At 37.1% G+C, this 27,874-nt stretch overlaps 2 protein-coding genes across 2 annotated transcripts; both read left to right on the forward strand.

Moving 5' to 3' along the window:
• The first annotated feature begins 3,132 nt into the window (after positions 1 to 3,132).
• Positions 3,133 to 20,018, forward strand: LOC110694249 (ABC transporter G family member 7-like). The gene is made up of 12 exons (XM_021871425.1): positions 3,133 to 3,545; positions 8,072 to 8,262; positions 8,359 to 8,509; positions 8,633 to 8,765; positions 9,839 to 10,040; positions 10,148 to 10,421; positions 10,864 to 10,995; positions 13,505 to 13,725; positions 16,459 to 16,671; positions 16,811 to 16,895; positions 19,326 to 19,602; positions 19,673 to 20,018. Exons 1-12 carry the CDS (start codon positions 3,276 to 3,278, stop codon positions 19,681 to 19,683), a joined length of 2,160 nt encoding a protein of 719 aa, XP_021727117.1. The 5' UTR covers positions 3,133 to 3,275; the 3' UTR covers positions 19,684 to 20,018.
• Positions 20,019 to 26,056: 6,038 nt separating this feature from the next.
• LOC110694306 lies at positions 26,057 to 27,235 on the forward strand. The gene is made up of 2 exons (XM_021871481.1): positions 26,057 to 26,312; positions 26,745 to 27,235. The coding sequence occupies exons 1-2, from the start codon at positions 26,057 to 26,059 to the stop codon at positions 27,233 to 27,235; spliced, it is 747 nt and encodes a 248-aa protein (XP_021727173.1).
• Positions 27,236 to 27,874: the final 639 nt, after the last annotated feature.

Consider the following 27,874-nt stretch of genomic DNA (forward strand, 5'->3'; position numbering starts at 1 on the left):
GGGGTCCATCCCGGCGCTATAAAACTACCGCGGCGTGATGGTTTTGTCGTCCTGTGATGATTCTAAAGATAAAAAGGTCATACGGAGTTTTATTTCCAATAGAATTGGGTTAACAAAATACATCCTTACGTCTTTGAATTTGATCGGATAAGAAAAGAGAAGTTTTATTCGGCTTCGAACTCTTTTAATCTTTATCTTTTTCGGAAAGGATAAATCAGAACCTTTTAGAGACTTCTAGAAGCTTCTAAGGAATCCTAATGGGTTTAGGATTGGGAATAAGATATTTGGACCCTCACATGATCATTGGGTCATAGGTAAGGTGGACCTAGGCTCGGTTTGGGCTTGGTTTAATATTTTGGCGATAACTTATTAGTTTTATGTCGGATTTGGGCTTATAATATATCGTTGAAAAGATCTTTTCAAGCTCTATCCAACTAAATAATAATTGGACCAGTATTATGGACCAAAATAATCTGGTTTCGACTTTTTATGAATTGGACACGAAATGAATGATTTTGAGGACACGAAATGAATTATTTTGGATTTAAAGGCACGAAATAAATGATTTTGGATTAAAAATTTTTCGGTAAGGTTAAGAGTACGGTCAAGACTTAAGGAAATTTCACGAGACTCTTCGACTCTTTACAAAACTCGTTAATCAAAACGTGCAAGGTACTCATCACTGGGTTTGATTTTTGGGGAGACACAATCAGGTGTTTACACCTAGAGCTTTAAAAAACTGACCCGAACCGAGAATCTGACCTGAACCGGCAATGATCTGAACCTGACTTGTACCCGAACAATAGGGTGAAACTAGTGACCTGTAACCCGACCTGAACTCAACCTGATGTTAACCGTCAACCGATTTGATCCAATATTTTATGACCTGAAATCGAACCTGCATCCGACCTGATAATAACCATCAACCGATTTAATCCGACTCGACAACAATCCGAACCCGAACTAGTACTTGACCCAATTAGAACCTGAAACCGGTTATAACCCAACACAACCTGTTATTGACCCGAGTCATGGAAGGTTTGATAAAAATTTTATATACCTTTTATTCAGCTTATATATTGGTACAATTCTGTAAACCCTCAATCCTAACAACATATTGGTACAATTTGTTCACCTTATAGACCATTTGTTCTCTATTACTTCGTATATAGGTTTAATAAAATCTTGATAATGTTTGATCAAATTATGAAAGGTGTAATTATTTAGGTTCAACTTGACCACATCGATATTTATTCGAATTGAACTTGAACCAAAACCAAAAATGATCTAACTTTAAGATTATCCGACCAAATAATTATCCGACCCAACCCTAACACAAACCCGAATGTATCATCTATTAACCTGTCCAAACCCGACTCAACACAACTTGAAGTTGAAATCGAACTCGATCTGAATTTGACTCGAATCAAACCCGACCTACACCCGAAAGGGTGAACGACCCCGAATAACCTGAATCGAAATTGATCCGAACTGAACTTGAACCTAATATGAGGCTAGATTGACCCGACATAACCTGATCTTGATTTGACTTGAGACCTGATTTGACTAGACCCCAACCCGACTTGAATACCCGAATTAACAGCTCTATCTACACCTGGCCTTCTGAAATTTCAGTCATTAAAGTTGGGCCACATGTTCACAATATACATCATTATTATTATTAGTATTTTCGTGTTTTCTCGCACAGTCGCAGGGTTCGAACACAGGTGAACTTTGCATATTACACACATTCGTTATTTACTAGACCATTGGACTAAGGGGTATCAGCATGTACATTAGGTGCAAAGAAATTTATTTAGCACGTACATTAGGTTATTATTTTTAAAATTCTTTTTCCGGGACGAAAAAGGTTTTATGCCTGACATGAATTAGTGTCCAATTACAAATTCCGGCAACAAATTCAACGAAATATGTCCAACATTCAATGGTATAGATCAACCAAATTTGAGTTAACATAATTTTAAAAGTAAATATATTTTTATCAAAAATTATTAACATCAAAATTAATTTCATTAGTCATAAACACCGGCAATGGGTCACCATGCCGAAAACGGTGAAGAAGCTGTAGGGCGAACAAGCTTGACAAACAACAGTTGCACCGGCGAACCCACCTCATCTCACAAATCAGAAATTTCGAAATCTTGCTTTTTAATTATTTTTGCTCTTTATAAACGCTTGAGTGAAAAAAAAATAGACGAAAAAAAATAAGAGACAATTTTTTTGGGGATTATATACTAATTAAAACAGGCAGTTGTAGGGTTAGGATTTTATTTGAAATTCAAACTTCAAATTTCAAAAAAGACGTTTGAAATTTGAATAAAAAGTAAAATGACCCACCTAAAAAAAAGATTTTTTATTTTTTTCATTTTCTTTTTCCGGCCAATAGGAAGAGTGGTGCACAAGATGTTTTTTTTTTTTTCTTTTTTCAGCCAATAGGAAGAGTGGTGTACAAGATGCTTTGTACACCTAATGTACCCTTATCATCTCTCACTCCATATAACATATAAAACCTAGATTTCAACAAAAGTATAGTACGAAATTCTAGAATTATGCAAACAAAAATACAAACAAAAACCGAAAAGAGAGAGAAAATTTACCTAGATTTCACCATTGTTGCAACTAAACACAATTCAAAACAAAAAAAATAGAAAATGTAGATGAACAATTCTGCAAACCGAAGACGGTAAACGCAATTCGAAGCAAAAATAGAAAATGTAGATGAACAATTCTAGAAATTTGAAGGCAATAAAAGAAGAAAGGAGGAGAGAGAAATAAGAATGGAAGAATTCCGAAGAAATAAAACCTTGAAAATATCACGTGCAAGTAGCATGCAGCAACATTAGAAATAAAATAACATTTATAACCCTGGGTATACCGTACCCCCAAATAATAACACTAATTCTATTTGGGTGCTTGGTGTTTCAAAAATCTCATGCACTTTTACATACCATATTCGACAATTTTGACAAACACAAACACAACACAATTTACACAAATACAACCATGAATAAAATTCCCAAAAAAAGACAGCCAAAAATCTTATCCTCGAATCCAACACGTGTTCAGTCTTATAGCCTTTTAGCCCAAGTAGATTTCAAGCAAGACAAATTCACACAACTTCATCCAAATCCTATACGTCGTCGTATTACCCTTATCAATAACACCACTCTCACTCTCACTCTCACTCCCTTCTCTTACCAACTGGCGTACACACTCACTACTTGCAGTTGCAGCAAAACCAGAGGAGAGAGAAAATGGTGAAACTCGGCGGGAAGAAAGTAGGAGAAATGGTCGGAAAAATCGGCGGTAATGGCGTCGGTCAAATTCTGATTGCCGTCGCTGCCGCTCTCTTCGTTCGTTTGTTTTCCGGCCCTGGTCCTGCGTTGTTGCCGGAGAATGAATTCGACGGCGATGAGAATGAATTTGATGATTCTGATGAATCTTCGTTTGACGGAAAAGTTTTTCCGGTCACTATTCGTTGGAATAATATTACTTGTTCACTCTCTGATAAGAAGTCTAAATCGGTTAGTTTCACTGAATTCTGCTGTTATTTTTATGAGTTTTTGTACTAGTATATAGTTTGGTTTGAATAATTGTTATTGTGATTTGTTGATTGTTTATTTTTATTGAATTATGCTAATGCTGTAGTTGTTGACTTGTTGTGGAAAATTATACTAAAAAATTTATGTACACCCGGGTGCAAGGCGCACCCAAGGTAGTTTTTGCCTCTACGTGCACCCGGGTGTATATAAAAGCTGTTGGGAAAATTATCCTCGTAGTATAGTACAATACTTTATTACCTCTGAAGGTTTTGTAAGCTTTTCGTTTCAGTTCATTTCTTTACACTATTTTTGGCAAACCCCGTTTATTACGCAGTATTCTTAGTTAATGAAGATGTACTCTAAAATAATCATCTCAGTCTGAATTTAAAATTAAACTCTGTAAGCTTTCGGCATCAACTTCTCCACAATTCCACTTATATACATTTCCATCGGCAGAATTTATGATCGGTATTGTTATCATCTTGGAGAAACTTTGGAGAATTTATGCTTTCTAGAATACAAATAGTGCTTATAGAGTGGGTGGGGAAAGATTTATTCAAAAGTTAAGTGATGGGGTGCTTGCAGTTAAGGAGGTTTCACGTTATGCGTAAGCCATGCTCTTAGAGGCATATAGAATTATGTTCATACCAGGTATGACAGTTTGAGAAGCTAGTGTATATCAAGTCCATCTATGCAAATTCCAGGATTTGTTTGCGAATAAATTTTTGTATTTACCCTCCCCGCATCGGACCTAATGGACTAGTGTTCAGTGTCAACTATTTGGGAAAATGTTAGGATTCAGAGTAAATCTCATAAGTTTGTGAAAGACCAAAAATGGTTTGGTCATAATGATATGCTCTTTTGACTTGTAAGGTTTGGTGCACTAACAATTGGAAACATGGGGGGATTTTATTACCATTTACTGGAAATGTGGCACTATCTTGATAAACAAAGTGTCTATATCCATAGAACATTACAAGAATTTTTTTTTTAACTAAAACTTATAGTGAAGCAATTATTGGAACTTGGAAAGGTAAAAGCAAATAATAGTTGCAGTATTAAACAATGATAATGGTTGATGAAGTTACAGTATTAAACAATGATAATGGTATTGATGAAGTTAAGTGGTAGAGCCCGCAATAGAAATTTAGCTCCTCATTTCTGCTGCTAGATCTAACATTGAGAACTTGAAACACTTGCATAACTTATGAGTTGGAATGCCTAGAAAGTACAAGAGTGAGCAAGGCAACCACCCCCCCCCCCTCCCCCTCCCCCCCACAGTTGGAAACTGTGATAAAGATTTTATTAGCTTCAAAATCCTACTCCCTCCATTTGTATTTATTGATGCAGTGTGTAGAAGATGTACATTTTTTAAGGAGCTCATGTGTAGAGAAGAGAGATGTAGAGAGCTAAAAAGAGGGGCCCATGTGACAAGTAGAGAGAGATGATAGAGAACCCATAGCATATATTGTGATTAGACTAGTCAGCAGACTCTTGAATATGAAGCCTAAGCCAAAGTTAGCTGTATTCTCATAGTAGCTTTACTGTTGTACAGGGTAAAGAAAGTAAATGTGAATATTGCTGAGCGATCTAGTCTAGATGACTAAAAATGGACTAAATTTAGTAAAAGGCTTATGTTGTGTTTGAGCTAAGGGATTACTTCGACTTGAGTTTTCTTCTTTAAATGATTGAAATATGTAATTTCTGGTGGTGGGTGCCCTTTCTCTTGTTGAACTTCCTAGGGCAGAAGTGCTTTGGTACACCCTGATTATCGGGGAAGGTTTTTTTTTTTTTTTTTTTTTTCTAAAAAAAATAAAATTATAATTATATCATGATCTATTATGAAGAACTCAATGTATTCTTTCATGGGTGCTGAATATATTGGCAATTTTTCTTAAATTTGCTTCTTTTGAATGAAGTTTTTGTTTTCTAGGATATCAAATGGCCATGGGCATCATGGAGCAACGTTTTTTTCTAAAATCAAGACTAAACAATAGAAATAATACTTGTGTTGTAATATATTTTTTTCTTTGGCAGAACGCGCCTCACGGGCGCGATAACAAAACCACCAAAAAGCAAACGGTTTTTCAAGCCCCTAGTTTTCTAATACCAGTTTCCTCTAGCTTTTCTCCGGCGGACCTCCGGGCGATCTGAGTAGGCCGCTTTCCCTCTCAATTGCCGGTGAGTCCATTGCTACTCAGATCCATCCATTTTGCGGCATCGACTCCGATTATTCGCGGGGAGGTCTTCAATTCCGAAAGCCGTATCTTGTGTAGACCACATCAGCCATCGCCACCGCCGTCTAAGAAGGCGCCATACTGGTGCCGGCGACTTGGTTGACGGCTAATCCGTAGTTGTTTCCCTGTGGTTGTTTGGGGGACCTGATGGTCCGATGTGAGGGATCTCAAGGTCCACCGATTTTCGTTGCCAGTGTCTGTTTGTGGTGGTTGGGTCTCGGCCACCGCCGGTCTGCAGCCTGGTTCTGGGTTGGCCGCCGATTTGCCTTCCCTTTGTTTCTTTAGCACTCTAATTTTGCCGTTCTTCTTTTGTTGTCATTTCTAAGTTCCGTCATTTTTCTTTCCCTTTTCAATTTTCTATTATGGACTGCCATTTATTACTTGATGCCCTAACGCACATCCATTTGAACGATGATTATGACGAAACCATTGACAACTTTGCCACAAATAATTGCCCCCGGAACATGCTTAATCAAGCAAAGGAATGGAAAGTGGAGGGTAATTCTTATTTCAAGAAAGGTGAAGTCGTTCTTGCTGTAGGTAAGTATGACAGAGGGTTGAAACTCCTATGCTTTTGTCTGGAATTGAAGATGAATGTGTCCTTCTATGGAACCTTGCCATATCTCTAGAGTTAAATCTTGTAGCTTGCGCCCTAAAGGTCCGTGATTTCGAACAAACTAAGGAACTCTGCGCATTAGTCATTATGCTTGATGGTAACAATACTAAAGTCCTTTACAGAAGGGCTTTAGCCGAAATCAAGCTTTATCAACTCGAAGAGGCCCAGGATAATCTTAGCAAAGCAACTGAGAGTAAGCCTAGAAATCCGGGCATCCTTCGCGAAATGGAGAAGATGGAGGGGTTGAGAAGAAAAGCTAGCTAGATCAAGAGAAAGAGGGGCACTAAGGAGTCCGACTTGTCCCACGCCATCTTCAACAAAAAGAGGAAGATCAGTAATCCCTCTGTCAACCTAGGTTCTAATGGGTTGTCTAGTAGCGATGCTCAGAGTGATATTACAGCCTTATCCACCATGGACGTTGCGAATGAGATGTTGGCAGAGAGCCTTATTAGTACACCCAATGTTCTTACCTCTTTGGAAAAGGAGGAGGATGATGCTGCTAGTTTTCCAAACAACCAAGATTCTTGATGTGCTAAGAACAAGGGACCGAGGAAATCGCACATGTTCCTCAAAGGTTCAAGAAGTAACAAGTCCCTTAAGATTTTTGAGTTGTCTTATTTGGAACTTTATCAAGGGAAAACCTTGAGTTTCTGCAAAAATTCTTTTGTATCTTGGATGACTGTACGAGTGAAGGAAAAGACCACCTATGATGGGATTTCAGAGCCCCATAGGCAAAGGAATCCAAAGCTCCTAAATCCTCACTCTCGCCCACTAAGATGGTGGGTCCAAGAAGGAGGTGTTGCAACAGAAAGGGCCAATAGGAAAAGGTCAAGTGAACCCTGGACTCTGCCGTGGGCAGCCACATTGTTGGACTTCCAAGCCCAACAGTGCTGTCATGGAGAAGTTAGATGATCATTTACCCACTAGCCTAACTTCTAGTAACAATGAGGGTTTAATTATTGAGGAGGGGAACGAGTTACATGCGAGAGATTTAACTACCACTGATTTCAATAAAGTGGAATCCGTAGGTTCTAATGACGAAGACTCCATGACTGTTGAACCCGATCATGTGCAGTCCTTTCCACCACTCACCATCTTCATGTTCTCCGCCATGTCAAGAAAAAAATGGAAGGCCAATAAGGTCAAGGGTGAAGAAAAAGAAAGGTAAAAGGTATTCTACTTGGTTTTGCTGCAGCTTAGGGCTAATTTTGGCGATGGATATCCTCAACCCCCTTATTTGTATTGCCAAGCTGTAACCCCAATCCCCTTTTTAGTTATTGTATTAGTTTGGTTAAGAGGCTTAAATTTTCTCGTTGTTGTATCGAGTCAGTTCGGAGCTAGTCTCCTTTTGATCCGTTGTAGTAAAAAAAAAAAAAAAAAAAAAAAAAAAAGGTTTTTACATTAGATTGCCTTCATTTATGGTTTAGGTGTGGGTAGAATGGTAGATTATGCTGCTATCACACACTTTAAGAAGCAGAAGCTTTAAGATGGGGCAGTGTATATATATGGAATAGAAATGGCTGTTCAGTAGTGATGAGAATTTTACATGTCTAGCACACTTTGTGGCAATTAGATCTTATGGCCTAATGTTTCATGTCTGGGCAGCATAATTTCAAATAAAATTTACTTGCTTGATTGCCTGATTTATTGTGTAGGTAAGATTCCTGCTGAAAGATGTTAGTGGGGAGGCTAAACCTGGAAGGTTGCTAGCAATAATGGGGCCATCAGGTTCTGGGAAGACAACATTACTTAATGTTTTAGCTGGTCAACTTTCAGCTTCGCCAAGGTTAAGTTTATCAGGTTTCTTGGAGGTCAATGGACAGCAAAAGTCAAAGAAATCTTACAAGTATGACCACCTTTCATGGAGCTAATCCTTTTAAATTTGATCATAGGGTTTTTGTTTCCTGCTTAACTTCATTCGATGATGTTCTTGCTGTTCTAGGTTTGCTTATGTCAGGCAGGAGGACCTCTTTTTCTCACAAATGACTGTCCGTGAAATACTTTCTCTTGCTGCAGAACTACAGCTTCCACAGATGTCTTCAGCTGAAGCAAGGGATGCTTATGTGAATGATCTCTTGTCTAAATTGGGCTTGGTAAGACTGATGCTATTTGATAATTTGCTGAATCCTCCAACTGATTTTTATATAAGCATTTTGGAAGATAATTATGTGCTCACCTTTTCCCTTTTATTTGCCTGTGTTGAACTATTCCCAAAGGTCAGTTGTGCAGATTCAATTGTTGGTGATGCAAAGGTGCGTGGAATTAGTGGTGGTGAAAAGAAACGTTTGTCTTTGGCATGTGAACTAATTGCAAGTCCTTCAGTCATATTTGCAGATGAACCAACGACTGGTATGCATGCTTCTCCTTAATTATGCAAGCTTGAAGGTCTTCTCTTTTCAGTATGATATAGTCTTTGCATTATATTTCATTGACTTGAATCTTAATACATTTATACATGTCTGTCAGTGTGATATACATTTTATTTTACTTGATATGCTGGTTCTAATCAATTACTCATATATTTTATTCCATGGACACAGTTACATAGTATCACTCCAAACATTTTCTACAACCAGTGGTAAAAGATTATCAGATTATGTTACCATAAGCCTTGGGATTTATTTAATCTTCAGGGCTTAAAAATAAAGCTGGTTGTTGAATTTATTCGCTTTATACAATTTTTCAAGCTCTAATCTTAAATAACCGGGCTATATTTGTGCATTTATTGAAGTGGGATAGCATGTACTCTGTATGTTCTCTAATGCTTGCCAACTTTTCTATTTTCAAGATGTCCCAATAAATATGTCAAGCTTTAGATAATTATATACTATAACATATAACATGGCACAAAACTTAAAGGCAGTTGGTCTAAAGAAATATTAATGGTGTGGAGTAATACAATAAATGATGCTCCCTTTGAGTTTTTTATCCCTCCAAATTCTTGTAGTATGACACCTATTATAGGATTAAAGAGAGTTTGTTTGCAATTATTTAGGTTCTGTACTGGCACAGTCTCTTTTATTACTCCATATTGATTAGGTAGTTTAAAACAATTCTAGTTGATCTTCATTGTATCTCAGAGGGTTACAGTGCAACTCCATTGTTCTAGTGGGGTCAATAAATAACTAGTAGGAAAGTGGCATTTGGTTACTAGTCTAGAATAACCTACCCTCCCATTACTAATAATGATTTTGTTACATACAAGGGCTTACACCTACCCTCCCAGACCTTTTCATCAGTCTCTTCAATAGTCCCTATGTATTTGAGATTGTAGTAGAGGTTTAGTTAACATGCTCACATAGTCACATATGTATAATTGTATATCTCTGTTATAGTCCTTTTCACTCCAAATTGAATTTGCTTTAGATTTGTTAGATCTGTTTGATTGTCTCTTTAGTCTATCTGACTTTTGTTACTTTCAGGGCTTGATGCCTTCCAGGCAGAGAAGGTAATGGAAACGCTCAGTCAACTTGCACAAGATGGTCATACTGTGATCTGCTCAATACACCAGCCCAGAGGATCGATTTATTACAAATTCGACGACATTATCTTGCTGACAGATGGTTCTCTTATTTATGCTGGTCTTGCTAGGGACGAACCATTGGCATACTTTGCAAAGCTTGGGTTGGTTGCTAAATCTCACACTATCTGTAGTTCTAATGTCACCTAATATTTGGTATTTAATGGTGTAAGCATTGGGATGTTGCCTAATCTGTGGGTGCACCCAACAGGTACCCTTGCCCAGATCACATCAATCCTGCTGAATTTTTGGCTGATCTCATATCTATTGATTATAGTTCATCTGAAAGCATTAACAGCTCTCAAAAAAGGATTGATGGTCTTGTTGAGGCATTTTCACAACAAACTTCCTCTGTTATTTATGCAACTCCACTTACCAGTGAAGATAAATTTATAAAAAGAACGAGGTTTGGTAGAAAAGCTTGTGCTAAGAGAGGGAATTGGTGGAGGGAATTCTTCTTGCTTCTTAGACGTGCGTGGATGCAGGTATTTGATCGCATAATTTTTCATCTTTGTATGGATTTTTATATTAAGTGCTTAGAAATGAGTTATTTCTTCTATATTTTAGTAATCCAGCAATGTGAATACATAATCTTGTCTGATTGAAGATATGATGTTTGTTCTTTACTTAATGGGTCCAGGGAATGGTACAGTATGTTTTTTAGTTTATGTTCTAATCTGTCCCACTTATCTCTTGTATACAAAGTCACATAATCATTTCTGCTAGAAATTGATCTTCTTGTTTAATTGGTGTCTCGGTTTCTGAATGCTGCTATCATATATCTTTTACTGCTGCTATCGACGTGGCTTGTGTGATACACATTTGTCTTCTGAGAGATTTCATCAGTTTATTTTCCTGTTGTAAGCTTTGTAATCTTGATCTTTGTTTTTGTTAGTTTTCCTAATCTTTTAAGTTTGGCTTGATCAGGCTTCTCGAGATGGGCCAACCAATAAGGTACGGGCCAGAATGTCAATTGCATCAGCAATAATATTTGGTTCAGTCTTCTGGAGGATGGGAAGATCTCAGATATCTATTCAGGACAGAATGGGACTGCTGCAGGTACAATCTGTACTTCATGAGTTATTTGGCTTGGATTAGCATATAGTGTCTGCACGTTCTCTTTTAAATATCGTCGGGGAAGGAGCTTCCATGGACCTAGGAATAAAGCAGGGGATTGTTGATAGAAGAATAAAAGATATGTTAACGAGGGATGTTGATACAATAGTGAAGTGTCACAGTCTGTATATTTGGGGTTTGGCATGCGCAGCGCACTCTTGCCTTTTGGCGGTAAGAATTGAGATGATTGTATAATTTCTGAATCCTCTTCGAGTCAAGTGCTAATTAATCTGGTATAAAGGCTTTTTGTTGTGTTGAAACCCCTTTGTTGTACACATGTGAGCTGTCCCTAAAAAAGAAAGAGAAAAAAGACTTCCATATAAGCTAGAGGAGTTACTCCTACTATCGCCAATTGGTTTTAATATGGAACCTCTTTTAGGCTTGGAAGTGAGCCGAACTTTTTTTTTTATTGGGTTGCCTAGGCTTGTTTCATATTCTTTGAAATGTTACAAGTTGTTAATTGCCCCCTCCCTCCCTTCCCTCCCCCCCCCCCCAAGAGGCTTAGTTGATTTTATTACAGCAGCAGTAGGTCAAATGTTGTTGGCGCACAATTCTTTTACGAGTTAAAAACTCTATTTTTACACATTCTAATGGCCACTATGCAAGAAGTATTCAACAAGCATAGTTTAAAGGCTTACGAAACATATAAGTTAGTTTTGTGTAGATAGGGAGGATACTAGCAGAAAGAGATCAAATAAGTTTACCAATTCATAGGTTTATATTCATCTTCAAAAGCAATTAGTGTATAAGATTCTTAAGAACAGCCAAAGTCTTTTTGCCACCAATTCTGAATGTAATAATCATAGGTTGCGGTCACAAGTGGTGTCTAGTTGGTGCTGCGTGGCGCATTGCATCCCTTGCGGCATATATTGACAAATTATACTTCATCCGATCTCTTTTATTTGTAACGTTTTGACTTTTACGCTTGTTAGTGCAATTCCAAAAATATAAATTGAGAAAATTTAATAAGATCCCATATAACTATATTTTGCCAACATATAAACCAATAAAGGTGGTCAAATGAGAGAATGTGAATACTGTAAATTTCCAAATGTACTATTTACATGCAGTACTTGGACTAGCTTTGATGATTTATTGTTAAAGAAGCATATGGTCATGTGGGATTTTGTTAGATTCAACTCGTTGTATACTTTCATAATATCAATTTTTTAATTAGTTTTACTTACTAATAATTTAAGATATTAGTGATTGAACTAATGCATTGACAAGTGAAATGAGAAAAGTAAAAGAAATAAAAATAAAATTAAATAATTACAGGAATTATTATATAACCTTTTCGAACACATTTTGTAATTTATGTTGTGAGTTTAAGATCTGTCCTATACATATGTAGTGATTATTATGTGAGTCTAAACTCTTAAGTGTGAGTTTTGGACTTTGGTAGTTGCCATACAAGTAATGGCTGATGCATTTGTACACTAACCTTTAATTATGTTGTGATGTGAACTTAATGCATGTAATGAAACTAAGTCAGAAACCTTTTCATAACAAACATCCTACATTTGCTTCAACAGTAATGATTAGCCAGATACTAGCAAACCTGCCAGGCTGCCACACAAGATCAGTAGTATTAAGCTATTAACTATCTGTCGATTTCCAAACTGGCTTCCGTTGTGCCTGCCTTTTCTTGTTGTAAGCTCGGTGATTATTTTTTGGTTCCTTGTGCTGGTAAGAAAATTTCTAGAACTTGTGGAAAGTGTAATCATGTGACAAATTTTCAATTTTATGTTTTCTAAAAATATGTTTTTGCAAAAGCTGAGATATTTGATTGTAGAGTTACAAGAGTGGAAAAATTATTTATTACTCTCTTACATAATCATAAGCTAATTTTGTCGCTTAACTTTTGAAGCTTGCTAAATTTACGTTATATGTTATGTGAATGCATGTGTATATATCTTGGTATTTTCTATTTGGACTTAAGTGTATGATATATTGGGAGAAGGCTTTTTGTACCACATAGTTTCTTTTTGTGGATGTATCTTGGTCCCCTCTGCTAGATACTAACATGTGTATCCTTTTAGGAAATTTTCCAATTATTTTTGAGAAAGTTAATAATGTTTTAAATAGGTGAATTTTCAATTTTAAATTGCTCACTAGTGACTAGACTATGCGTCTTTATTTTGTGTGTGTGTGTGCTTTTAAGCTGCCTTTTGGATCAAGGGTCTAATGGAAAAACCCTCTTTACAATATGGGGGTAAAGCTGGAGGAGCCTCTTTGCAATTGTACATGCAAGGCTTCTTATGCTTGACCTTCTTTATCTTGCCTAGGCATGAGCCTCAGTGGAGTCTTTGGGGTAGTGTTGTAGTTGTGTATGCATATTTAATCTCCAATATGTACCTGTGAAAGCATAGATGTTTATCTGTCAGTTTGTGTAAATGGGTTGTATTTGTCTTTTTTTTCCCTGATTTTGTATGTATTTTGCTACTTCTAGGTTGCTGCTATAAATACTGCAATGGCTGCTTTGACGAAGACTGTTGGTGTTTTCCCGAAGGAGCGTGCAATTGTAGATAGGGAACGGGCAAAAGGATCTTATTCATTGGGTCCATACTTACTGTCTAAGCTGCTGGCTGAAATACCTGTTGGGGCCGCATTCCCGTTGTTGTTTGGTTCCGTTCTATATCCTATGGCACGCCTGCATCCCACTTTGTCCAGGTAAAGTTCTGTGAAGATCCTGTAAACAAATTTGCGGGTGAGAAGAATTCACTAGCTCTACTCCGTGATGAGCAATATTTAAAGGGGAAATGGGTTAAGGGGTTTCTTTCTACTGCTGGTTTTTAAGATCTGGTACTAGGCGAGCTAGAATTGGTTTGATGCTAAGGACTTAAGGAGCCAGGCACCCTCTCTCTTTTATGTTTGCTTTGGCAATGGACATCCTGAGTGCTTGTGCTTTTCATTTTATTTTATTTTATTTTATAATTTTTATGTTTGTTAGTGTATTACTTGGATCAATCTTTTCCTTTCTGTACCCATGTTATACTCTTATCATATGACACATACCCGTATAGAGCATGTGTTTGATCCTTCAAAAATAGCAGAAACCTTGGAAAGCTAGATGAATACTTGGATTTTGGAATAAACCATATCCATGTTCAGCATTGTTGGCAAGCCTGAATAACATAAATGCTCAGGACTGGGAGACCGAACAAGAGGCTTTAGAGTAGTGGGAGAGGAGGTGTTTATTTCTCTTCTGCAATTTGTGGCTTCCTATGTTCTTTTTGTCTGATGAACTATAGCTATTTTTTTTATATATATATATTTCCTTGTCAACCCGAGAGGTTCCTTTCTGTGATTTTCCATATTTTCTTTGGCAATTCTAGTGTCATAGACTCGTAAGATTAATGTTCAAGTGCTTGTCTCACTTTGGATGCCTGTGTATGCACTTTATTTGGCATTTCTAATGATATAGAGTTTTTAATTTCTTTGTCAACCCGAGAGGTTCCTTTCTGAGATTTTCCATATTTTCTTTGGCAATTCTAGTGTCGTAGACTCGTAAGATAAATGTTCAGGTGCTTGTTTCACTTTGGATGTCTGTGTACGCACTTTATTAGGTATTTCTAATGATATAGAGGTTTATGATTTAGAATTTCCACTTTGAATTGGGCTTTTTTTTTTTTTATAATTCCAATTACATTGCACTTCATGTAAGTGTACTTTATTGCTGTCGCACATAGAGTTTACCATTGTTGTAGTGTGTTCTTACGTAGGCTGCATGGGTCTATCAGCCTTCATCTGCTCGTTTGACCTTATGTCACCCATATTGGCTTTTTGAGTTTCTTTTTGTTCACATAATATGCTCCTTTGCAGCTCAGTAGTTGTTGACGACCTTGACGTACTGGCTAATATATAAAGACAAAAATAAATTTAGTTTCATAAAAGCTACAAGGTCCAGCATGTTTTTGGGGGCTACTGGGCTGTTCCTCAATCACAGGCTACCCCTTTGAAGTTTGAACATCAAATCGGGTCTATCAACCCAAAACTCGAGAGTTAATGCTTCATAGAAAAATGAAAGAGAGCTACCTTCAAAAGTAGCAGTAAGCAATGGTTAAACGTTTTTTTTTTTTTTTTTTTTTTTTTTTTGAAGAAAAAAAAATGATCGGATGAAGTGGAAACTCTGCAAGTTGTGGTAGATGTGTATTCAAATAGTATACTAGGATAGTAATTCATTCTGTAATAATGTATTACAGATGTGATCATGTGCATCCAATTTGATTGTTCCAAGCTATCCATTAATCTAGCATTCCAGAGCCCATAGGATAAGCAATATTTCATGTGTTCTTGGGGGCCCTGGTAGTAAGTGGTTTTGAAGGTTTTATAAGGAATGATTGTTATGCTTCAGAAAGATTCAAATTCTTCTACTCTGAGGCAAGTGTTATACTTGTTTGAACAGCTTGGCAAAGTTGAATTTCTGAGATTTTGTGTCACTTTGAAAGTATCCTACACAAATAGCCATGCACATTTGAGGATCTGGAGTGTGTTTGACTTAGTGAGGTAAATCAGATGAGCAAGTGGACTACTGGACTAGGAGAAAGTAAATCAAAACCAAAAGACTCTTATTGCTGAATTACTTATCCATATTTCAAATTTGATGAAACTTGAATTTGTAAAAATGTTGTGCATGAGGCTGATCTTCACTTTTGCTTGGTAGATGAAAGTAGGTAGTGTTGTACTCCGTCCGGGGTTTTTTTTTTTAATAAAGTTGAAACGATTTGACTTTTTGCTTTATTCACTTAATCCACTTTGAATAATGTTAGTGATTTATACATATGAAAAAAAATAGTTTGTGGGTATTAATTATTATTATTATTATTATTATTATTATTATTATTATTATTATTATTATTTATTCATAAATTAGAGATATTATTGGTCAAAAATTTGCATTGGCATATGTGCCCAAGAGAAATATTCACTTAAAAAATAATGGAGGGAGTATATATTGTATGGCATAACTGGTTGCTTTTCAGAAAATTTGCTAATTAGTGGAGTCTTGAAAAAACATCTTTTTAATCAATTCCTTATTTACCATCTGGAAGTACTTCCTCTGATTTCTTTCACTTGCAACACAGCCTTATGGCACGCACTTTGAGGAAGAGATTAGACAATTTAAACGAATAAATTTATCAAAATAATTTTTACACATGGCACTTAACCTTTCCCTATTTCCCGTGTTAAAATTATTTTGATAAAATCGTTTATTCACCTTCTCTAATCACCTCCTAAAAGTGAGTGCCTCGAGGCTGTGCTGCAAGTAAAAGAAAATGGAGGATGTATTTGTGAATTTCGTAAGAGTACTGTTTTTAGTCCTCATAAGTATTTTTTCAGAAAAATGCTGAGTAATATTACACTTTCTACCCTATATGCTTACTTTGTATTTGTGACCTGCAGATTTGGTAAGTTCTGTGGAATTGTGACTGTAGAGTCTTTCGCTGCATCTGCTATGGGTCTAACTGTGGGAGCCATGGTTCCATCCACGGAAGCTGCTATGGCTGTTGGGCCATCTCTTATGACTGTCTTCATTGTCTTTGGGGGATACTATGTTAATGCAGATAACACGCCTATTATATTCCGCTGGATCCCACGCGCGTCTCTGATACGATGGTAATTGCACCACCTCTCCTGTCTCCAATAATAAATCTATAGGTTTAGCCTTTAGGCAGGGAAATCTGAACAGTTGCCTGAAAAATAATAATTTCTGCATTGCTTTTGTCCACTTCCGAATATTTTTCTTTATTTGTAGGGCTTTTCAAGGACTGTGTATCAATGAATTTAAAGGCCTGCAATTCGAGCATCAACATCCATTTGATCTACAAACTGGAGAACAGGTATTGACTATACAGAACCCCCCCCCCCCCAAAAAAAAAAACCTCTTCTTATTTCTTTTTTTTTTTTTTTTTTTTTTTTGGGTTTTTGAGATTTTCTGAAAATCAAGGCTATTTGTTGTTAGTGAAAACCAGAAGAAAATTAAATTCCTAGCTAGTAAAGGAAGATCTGCAGCTAAAATTTATACTTAATATGAGATAAGAAACTATGGTTTTGCGGTTGACATTTCCTTGTTTCTACTAGTATCTCAATGTTTGTGATTTCAAGTTCCTTGTCTTTCCACATCTCTGTTTGCATTAGCATCCCGCAACACAAGAGTTAAGTGACATATCAACTTCAGACTTCCCATCGTTTGGATACATATACACATTGGAGCAAACCTGTTCCTACATAATTTTTATCATCAATCAAATTTCTTAGCTGTGAACTCGATTCACATTTTGGTTGCAAAACATGAACTCAATTTTGTATGAGTAGAATTAACCTCCTCCTCCAACTGATATAAAGGTTTGTCAGTAGGGTCAGGAATAATCGCTTTATGGTCAATATGTTATTATCATCTAATTTTGTGACACTTTGTGAACAATCAACTCAATCAGTGAATATAAACTGTAATCTGAGCAAAATGGTTCAGCTGCTATGCTAGTTCATGGTTGTCTTGGAGGTTTGGTGTTAATGAAACTTAAATTCTAGATCTTCTTAAGTAAGCTCTTCATCTTTTTCTTTTCTAATAATAAAAAATAAATTAACAAACCCTCATTTTTTGGGGTTCTGCCCACTAATTATACTTTCACAAACAGAGGAAAGTAAGAAAAAGGTAAGGAAAAGGTGGATTAATTGTGGGGCAAGGGGATAAGGTGGTATAAAGTGTGTACTAGGTTTGGAATTTTTATTTTTATTTATTATTTTTTTAAATGGTGGTTAGAACGAAAACACACACTAAAACAGAAAGTGGGTAAATAATTTTTTTTTAAGTAAACAAATGTGGAAGTGTGTAGGATGGAGAATGGTTAACTACTTGTCAAAAAAAAAAAGAATGTTTAATAAGAATATTACTTTGTCCCTCTGTTTTGGACTAGCTGGTGTTCATGCTCGAGCCCTTTCGAGAATAGCAAACGTCGGCTACTTTGGGGGTTTAACCAAGGGAACCTCCTTTGCTGCCTAAGTCACTTTTCAAGTATGAGAGTTTGTATATTTAAAGAGAGAATTTGTTTAGAGAGAAGTGAGAGTAAAGTACAATGTGTCAGGAATCACTCCAATGGGAATAAGTAGGGGGTACTTATACTGTGTTGCAGCTGCGTGATCATCGGGTGCCCCACACGTGTATGGGTGAGATAATTCTTTCTAGCTGAGCTACTTGACAGACTAGTGATCAGCTAGGTTGCCATGGGCTTATTTATGCTTAGAGAGATATCATGATACGTGTCACATCTTTTGTTCAGGGTTATATCCCATACAGTTGGGAACTTGGGAGTATGTGTCCTACTGGGGGGAGTATCAAGTAGATGACTACGACACATGATCTGAAATGAGGATTTTAAGCGCCATGGATGTTGCGAGTGTGATCATATGTTAAGTTTATGGCAAATACTATTATGAGTGTGTAACATGTAACAGGGAAATGTTCATCATTAAATCCAAGTATACAGAAGAATATAACTTCATGCCTTGTAAAATGGCAAAGCGGCTAAAACATAATAATGAAGCATGCAGTGTGTAATTTTTGCTGTGTTTGCATGCCCGTCACCAATGAGTTCAGGCAACAGCGACCTGAAATCTAAATTGCAGATTATGATGATAATGACATAATCAGGCAGTTGATTGAGCTCCTTTGTTGTCTCTCAAGCAAATCACTGTCCAAAATGTGAGGAAATTATTGCCAAAAAAGGAAAGCAAAGAAATAAATATAGCTATTAATCTATTATGTAATTGTACATTGTATTACATTTTGGATGAAAAACCTTCATATATGATTTTATGATCCTAACCATTTAATTATATAACCATTATTTTTATTCTCTAAATTATTCAAGTAAATTAGCAGCTTGGATGTTTTAGCATTTAAGATGTTAGATTTGTATTATCTCTAGGAGATGTTTTGTCTGCAAAATAAGTGGAAGATTTGTCCTGCATCTTATGTTTTCAGTTATCAGCTATTTTATGACATGGAAAATAACGAGGTAGGAAGATTTGTTTTGCAAGTTTTTGTTAGGACAGGAACCATCCTTGAACTGGCTCTCATGTTATCAGTTTATATGTGTGCAGGGGAGAAACTATCACTGTCAGTTATACAGATATTAATATGTTATGGTTCTCTTGTCATGTGATATGTTATCGGAATTTTTTCGTATAAAATGATATATGACCTGGTAGCTTTGCACTTTGGCTTCAGTTGTACGTTTCTTATTTTGACTTTTGAGATCAATCTGCAGGCACTGGAACGACTTTCATTTGCTGGCAGTCAAATTAGAGAGACTGTGGCAGCGCAAGGCAGGATATTGTTATTTTGGTATTGCACAACTTACTTTTTACTGGAGAAGAATAAACCCAAGTACCAACCACTTGAGGTTCCTTCTCCAGATCAAGTGCACCAAGTGCTACCATCCGAGACAGACATAGATAAAGAAGATCAGCATTTCTCTGATCAAGTTGAGGGAAAAGAGCAGCTTGAACCTCAGGCAGATCAAATCCAACCATTTATCCTGGAAGGTTTGTAGAGTCTTGGGTACATTATAGTTGGCATACGATACGAAGGCATTTATTATTTTATCTCATACAGGTTCTAAGTAAAGAAGATATACTATGGCAGCAAAGGAGGCTGTCTTGCCTGCTCTGATAACAGAAGATAACTCAGTAAACAAGCTGTTGTGCTCAACTTCACAATGTAGCTAGAATAAGGACATATAAGAAACTGATCAATTTGGTCCATACGGAATGCTTGATCAGCTAGAGTCTGATCATAGAGCTTGTTTTGTTGTACAGAATCACTACCAGATTTAGTCTGTATTCCCTTTTTCTGGTGTTTTATATGTTTTCCTGGAACGGTGGTCTAATTATAGTGTCCCGATGATATGGGAAACTACTTAATGTCACATATTCACATTAACGATCATATTCTGGAATAACCCGGTGACTAATTTTGAGGCTAAGCGCTCATGGCAAATCAAAACTGTTGAAAGGGTGTTGTAGAAAAGATTATTGTTCTATGGTATGGCCGTATGGGTTGGAGTTAGAATCCCCGTGGAATGATGTTCTGCTAAACAATAAAAACAGTCAACCAAACACTAGAATGGATTTAAGAATTTGGTCCAAGAAACACTAGTTGATTCGATGTGTTCTGCCTCCATCAATTGCACAATGTAACGCAACTCTTTGTGAGGTGTAATGACAGTATTGTTGCCATATTTGCTCCCTTATATACGGGTTACTGACTTTTGTAGGTCAATATGTTATTCATGAAAACAACTTTTCAACATTTGTAATATAGAAACTTGAAGATAAAAATGTTCAAACAGATCGCATCAAATGCAAAATAGAAAAGCTTCAAGGAATGCAGCAAATTTTTAGAATTAGCTAGAGTGCAAGAAACAAGTTTTAAAAAAAAATAGTGCATGCAATTATACATTTACACGTAGCAATAATAATTATACTCCTTATAATTAAGGAAAAAAAAAGTATATTCTATTGTGGTTCATTGCAAGGTATGAAATTTGAGTCCCACATCGGTCATATTGGGGGCTAATGTGGTTTATATAGGACAATGGGCTCTCCTTCTCTTGAGCAAGTTTGGGGATGGATCTCCTATTATCCTGTATCAATGGTATCATTGTCGACCACTGCTCGCTCCTTTGCGTCCACAATGGCCTTGTTTGGCAAATGACGGTTCGCTGGTTCACTTGGCTTGTTTGACCAGCTGGAATGTTTGGCCATTTATAATGGCTTTTTCATTTTGGCTTAAATGCCAGCATTTTCACTGAATGAAAAGCCAATTACCAAACACTGTTTTTGGCTATTTGATCACATAAAAAGCCAAAAGCTAACCACAAAGCCATTAACCAAACATGGCCAATGTGACCGATGGAGGTGACGCTATAATGTGTTCGTCCGGGGCTCTTTCTCGGCCTAGAGACCAAGAATCTCTTTTGAGACATCGTGGTGCTTGTGGCTTTCCCCAAAACTGCTTATTCAGCGTTGGCACCAAGTACCAAGGGCTGATACCGCTCTTAGTAGCTTAACAAGATAAACAACCACTCTCCTAAAAGGGCTATCCTCCCATCTATATGACCATGGTATGGAGTAATGAATACTCTACCATTTGGGAATTAAGCATCCATCAAACTTAACTTGGTTGCCAAGTCCCAACAATAGAAATTGCAAATGGAGAAATTCCACCAAGACCACAAACAGCAAGCCAACAAAATAAGATGAAGTCATTGATTGTTTATTGCAATATCAAAGCCTTAAACTATATGGCTATATCCTAAGAACTTGCCTCTAACTCTGTAAGAGCTTTACTTTAAAAACGTAGGGTCTCTCACCATTTATAATACTCTCTCCATTTGCTTTTATTTGCCTTCTTGGATTAAGCCACTTTTAAAATTTTTGATTGAAATAATATAATTAGGGGTCGTTTGGTTCGCTGTAATAAATAAAGGGAATAGGATTCTATGGGAATCATTCCCTTTGTTAGTGTTTGGTTTTCCATTTCAATCATTCCCTTTCCCCTTTGATTACCCAAAAACCTTCTACTCCCATTCCCCACCCCCCTTACCTTTTCTATTCCCTTTCCCAGCCACCAACATACCCACCATACCTTTTCCATGTCGGAACTCGCCACCCCTCACCGGACCACCGCCTCCCTTCACCGGACCACTACCGCCAGCGAAAACTGACCGCGAAACCTTAGCGAAAGGCCGACAACCACGGGCGAAACCGGCAGTTTTCGAAGGCCAAGATCCGGTGAATTCGCAGGCCAACATCCGGAATCTATGGTCGCCTCTCCTTTCGTCGCCCCTCCTCTCACCGAAGGCCAAGATCTGACAGTTTTGGGCGGAAGAAACCAGCAGTTTTTGAAGGCCAAGATCCGGCGAATTCGTAGGCTAAGCTCCATCGAAATCGCAGGCCAAGATCCGAAATCTATGGTCGCCCCTCCTCTCACCGAAATCCACCAGAAATCTGGTTGCGTGGGTGTGGTGGTGGTGGTGATGGTGAATCCAGTGATTCCCATTGTTTTTATTACACGAAACAACATACTACATTTGAGGGATTTTCATTGCATTCCATTTCATTCCCTTTGTTCATTCCATTCCATTTACCCCATGCAAACCAAACGACCCCTTAGAAAGAAAACCGATGAGATCAATGTAGCTCTTGTGAGATTTTACAAGAAAAAAGTGTATCCATTGTAATTTAATTTCTCCATTCCGTTATGTTTGTTACACTTTGAACATTTATTTTTTACAGAAATATTCCAAACACAATCAATAATAAGGAGCCAGAGATAATAGCTTTTAGGATTTGGCTTTTACCCCTTTCACATTTTTTGCCTTTTCACCCTTGCTTTTCATCATATAAGAGTACTTCCTTTGTTTTCTTTTATTTACAACACAGCCTTCGACAACTGTAGACACCTAATTGTATCTCCCCAAACACCAAACCCAATGATGACTGCCTTTAACGTTTTGATTGACGAGTTTGGCAAAGAGTTGAAAGGTCACGCAAAGTTTCCTTAAGCCTAGAACATCTTTCTAACCTTACCCAAAGTGTTTTTAATCCAAGAACATTCATTTCGTGTCCTTAAATCCAAAAACATTCATTTCGTGTCCTTAAAACATTCATTTCGTGCCCAAATTATAAAAAGGTACAATATGATTGTTTTGGTCTATTTTCTCATTCCAATTATTGTTTAGTTGGATGGGGCTTAAAAATAGCTTTCCAACGATATATTATAAACCCAAATCTGACTTAAAACGAATAAGATATGACCAAAATACTAAACCGAGCATAAACCGAGCCTAGGCCCACCTTTAGTACGACCCAATGATTATTTGGAGTTCAAATATTTTATTAAAGCCCCATATGATCATATTCCTAATCCCAAGCCAGCTAGAAACTTCTAGAATATTCTACAAAGTTCTAATATATCCTTCCCGAAAAGTTAAAGATCAAGAGTTCAAGATTAAATAGAACTCTTATGAGAATCCTTAATTTTTAAAAAGACGTGCGGATATATTTTGCATAGATAACCCAGCAGAAACCAAATCTCGTACCAAAATTTGCTATCTTATGAACAATCACTCAACGACAGGTTCATTGCGCCGTGATAACCCTGTGACGACGCGACAAGAAGTTTTATCACAGTTCAGAATTCTGATCTTTTTCCAATTGTTAGACTCTCTTTTTTCCTTATAAATATAGGTTGTTTTCCCCGATTCGAGTTCATCAACCCAACCAAAAAAAAAATAACAACAATCATCAATAACCCACAACAAGAATTCAAGAGAATTCCTAAACCCATGTCCTTAGCCTAAATCCTAGATATATCCCCATCATTCACCATACTTCCTTCGCGTGATTCAAATGCTCCAAACCATATTCGACGTTGTCTTCGACCTCGACGTGAAAGGTTGATATTTCTGAGGGTTTGGACCCAAATCTATATTTCTATTCCTATTTAATTTAGTTTATTATTTAGTTTATTGATTTTTTTTTTCTTGAAGTTTACTAATGTGTGTATTGTCTTAATAGCAAGAAAGTCGAAGCATCAAAGTGAGTAATTTAATTACTTTTTGGAATAGAAATCGTGTTTTGGATAACGCTTTGATTTTGCTATTAGTAACATGCTAAAATTGTTATTAATCTGTTTAGTATCATGCCTGAGATCTTACTACTAACGATGTTTTCGTGATGATGCTTATGATGATAATTATACGTTGCTTGATTACCAATGATTCGTTGCTTGATCACACCCCTAAGGGAATCTGTAATTGAAATCATGCGTAATAAGATAATTAATAATTGGATTTAGGTTTAATATTATTTTAATTCAAGTGATCACCAATATTAGATTAATTGTCCATTAATGATCAACCAACATAGATTATAAAAGTTTAGGATTAATTTAATGTATGACTGTTGATCGAAAAGCGCGCATGAATATCAATAAGAATCAAGTAGAGACTTATTTCGAGCGGGTTTGACTTCTTTTAAGAGGAAAATTCGTACCATCATCCCTAAACATCCAGACATGATTCCGAACCACTATGGAGTTAGCAATCTCTTTGATTGTGAATGGGGTGTAACCTTCACAATCGTGAACAGTTTACAAGTTCCTAAAACTTGTTGGCGACTCTTTTTCTCTAGCTTATTTTTTCTAGGATCCCCGGCATACCTAAAAACATGACTCACATGTAGGGCGGAGGAAAAATTCCCTACAGTTTTTGGCGGCTCTACTAGGGAGGATTTCTAATTGATTCCTAATTTGTTTGGAAATTAATTAGAATGAGTGAATGAGACTTGAAAGATTCTTGATGTTCATGCACGTAATTTTGATTAACATTGTGACATAAGAATAAAAAGGTACGCATTGGAAAGATCATCCGTAGTCCGTAAAAGCATAGGAATACACGTAGAAAAGGCCAGAAATGTTTTTCACAACTAAAATCGAAAAGACGCTATGAAAATTGCAAAAAATATCGAAGGTTGAATTTTCTGTAGAGCGCCAGATCTGTCGCATGGCAACAGTGACCAACGTCGGACGACCTCTTTGTCGCTTAGCAACAGAGTTGTCGCCAGACGATGGTTCCTGCCGTCCAGCGACAGAATCTAACGATTCTGCGCTAGTCTTCTCTCTTCGCGTTTTGTCTGGTTCTAGTACTTTCTCGACGATTTTTACTTCCTGATTAAGTTTTTTGGACCTTTATAAACCCATATGTGTTTACATATGGTTTTATCCCTTGGGAATTCATGCTCCGTCAACCCTAATAAACGCTCCGTGCAATAAAGGGTTTATCCGAGTTTATTGAATTCACAAAACCATGGAGTTAAGTTTAACTCGCGGGGTCCCGTCCATCGCACCAACCCTTCTAAGGTAAAGCTTCTGTGTGATGCATTCGGACTCTTAACCATGGACCCTCTTGGACACAAAAATCCTTGACCTTAGAGAACAAGAGCCATGGTTAGGTGGAAAACTCATTGCATTGTTGTGACTACTTGGCTACTTGTGCATAGCTTGTATGTGTTTAAACTAACCCTTTGTTTTGACTTGTTTCTTGTACATATGACTATACATTCTAAACCAAAGCTAAAAGGACCTTGATTAATTAATTTGGTTAATTAAAATGAACCCATAAAGTCTAACCATGCTCGACCTAGAAGACTTTAGGCCTAAATCTTCGAAAGAATAACTAAAAACAGATCGTTGTGGTGCACCAATATTGGCGCGTCACTCCGGATTTTTGACGCCTGACAATGGTCATATATCATCGCGTCGCGACAAGCTTATCGCTTCGCGATGGAACCATCGTCATGCGATGGTTCAGCCCTTCTTTCAGCGTCTTCACATCGAGTCTAACTACCAGTTTTAACGTCTGTATATGGTCTTTCCCTGGTCTTGTATGAGTCTAACCACATGTCTAGTCACTTGGTTAAATCACGAGTCTTGTAAATATCACTTACACCCACAAGTCTTCATACACACCTTGTACATACTGTCTGCCATGACCATGTCTTAGATCCATGCACGAGTCATCTTTTTCTAATCATTTGAATTGAGGGTCTGTCTTATTCCCAGAAATATCCATGTTTTTCCACAAGTACATCCTTTCCCTTTACATAACTTTCCATACATTACATACCTTACCATAAATACATTTTCTTTCTTAAACACTTTCGACATTCACACACTTTTCCCTATACACATATACCTTCCTGCATACTTCCCTCGTACATGCTTTCCCTATACATATCATTCCCCTCATACACTATGCTCTTTCCTCATATGTGCATATTGAATCGAGTTCGAGTCATGTGATTGACAAGAAACGTCCATGGTTTCCTTTTCTACAGCGTTTGGTCAAGGAAAGAGGGTCGATTAGTTCGAGATAACTCGTACATTCAAGAGATCTTCTTCAAAAACAGGGTTCGAAGGAAGAAGAAACAACCAATGGCGGCCACTAAGGAAGACATTGAATCTCTCCAAAAATCCATGGACACTCTTTCCGAGCTTGTCAAGGGACTCTCCACTCGAGTGGAGAAAGTTGAAAATATCAATGAACAAGTTCTGCCTAAGACTATCAAGCGTATCCAAGAGAAGCTAAGCCAATTGTCCAATGATTATAAGTATCTTGATATGAGTACCAAGGGAATCTCATTGGATAAGAAACTTCTTCCGAACAAGTTCTCTACCATTGACATTCTAAGTTCAAGCCCACAAATAACCCTTACTTTCACTTGAGAGCTTTCGAAACAGTCATGGAAATGAAGAGGATTGACAAGCAACTCTTCCCTTCGATTTTCTCTTTTTCATTAGAACCGGTATGCCAACAATGCTTCTTTTTCGCGGACTCCAAGGAAAATGCTACTTGGGAGAATATTGTACCTACTTCCATCAAGAGATACAAGTGCAACGTACAAGTAGAGACTGATCACTAGGAACTCGAAATAATGAAGCAAAAGGACAACAAAAGCTTTACCGAATTCTATACTAGGTGGAAGGAAGCTTCTGCTAGGATGATTAAGGCCCTAGATGAAAAAGACTCTGTGTGAATGTTCATAAAAAAACCTTCAAGACAAGTATCAAAAGCACCTAAGGTTCTTGGGGTTGACTACTTTCAAGATAGTCTATGACATAGGTATTGACATTGAAGATGAGCTCTTGAAAGCTAGGGTTAGTAACAATGGAAACAATGGCAATAGCAGGAAGACCGACAATCCTTCTTCCTCTTCTTCCCATCAAAATATCAACTTCATTAATAATGTCGATGCCGATGAAATCTTGGCCCTTGACAAGGACACTTCAAAAACCAAGAAACCCAGAAGAGAATTCACACCTATTGGAATATCCTATAATGTCGCTTTCGATCGTCTTTACGATTGGGGCTTAATCAAGCCTATTGGTCCCACTGAAGATCCAGCACCAGAAAAGCGATCTTCAAGATGGAATCCCAACTCTTATTGCAAGTACCATCGAGGCAATGGTCATACCACGGATGAATGTTATAGGCTTCAAAACCTTATTCAAGATCTCATTGATGCAAATAACTTCCATTCCCTCCAGCTGGCAAGAAGACTGGGTAACAATGAGACAAGGCACAAGGCACCTCATTTTTTAGGATTTTCATGAATTTTCTTTCTTATTTTTGTGTTCCCCTTTCCCTTAATTAGTCTAGCATAGGCACCCTCCATCATTTTTTAGATTTACTTCATGTGTTTGTTTTTACCCTTTGCATTTCAATAAAATGAGCATTTATTCCTTGCATATGATCATCGCATTGCATTTCTATTTTTTTTTTCTTAAAAAAAAATAAATAATCCTCGTTGAGCACGAGGTATACCAATTATTTGAGGCACCCCTTGTAGCCATATTATATCACCTTTAACCTTTTAAGTACATGATCTTTTCTTGATAAACCACTTTGAGCCTCACGATAAACCTTCATTTTTTCAACCCATATCTACCTAAACCTTGGGATGGGACGGTGTGCAATTTATGCAATTTTAAAATCCAAGTACAATAGCTTGAGTGATTCAAAAACTAATACAAAAGGCCTGAGAAATTCCTAAAGCAAAAGCAATAAAAGTGTGCAAAAGGGCAAGTGTTACAATGTCTTTAATATGAACATGTCTCGGATAGTGTCTCTTATTGAGTGCTCGGCACCGTGCCTAAGAAACATGAATACCAAATGAGCGATAGACCGCATGATCGGGATTTCCCACACTTGTCCAAAGAAAATTCAAGAACAAATGCAAAAACAAAAAAAAG

This window comes from Chenopodium quinoa, unplaced genomic scaffold (genome assembly GCF_001683475.1).
Source record: "Chenopodium quinoa cultivar QQ74 unplaced genomic scaffold, ASM168347v1, whole genome shotgun sequence".
In the NCBI taxonomy this organism is placed as follows: domain Eukaryota; kingdom Viridiplantae; phylum Streptophyta; class Magnoliopsida; order Caryophyllales; family Amaranthaceae; genus Chenopodium; species Chenopodium quinoa.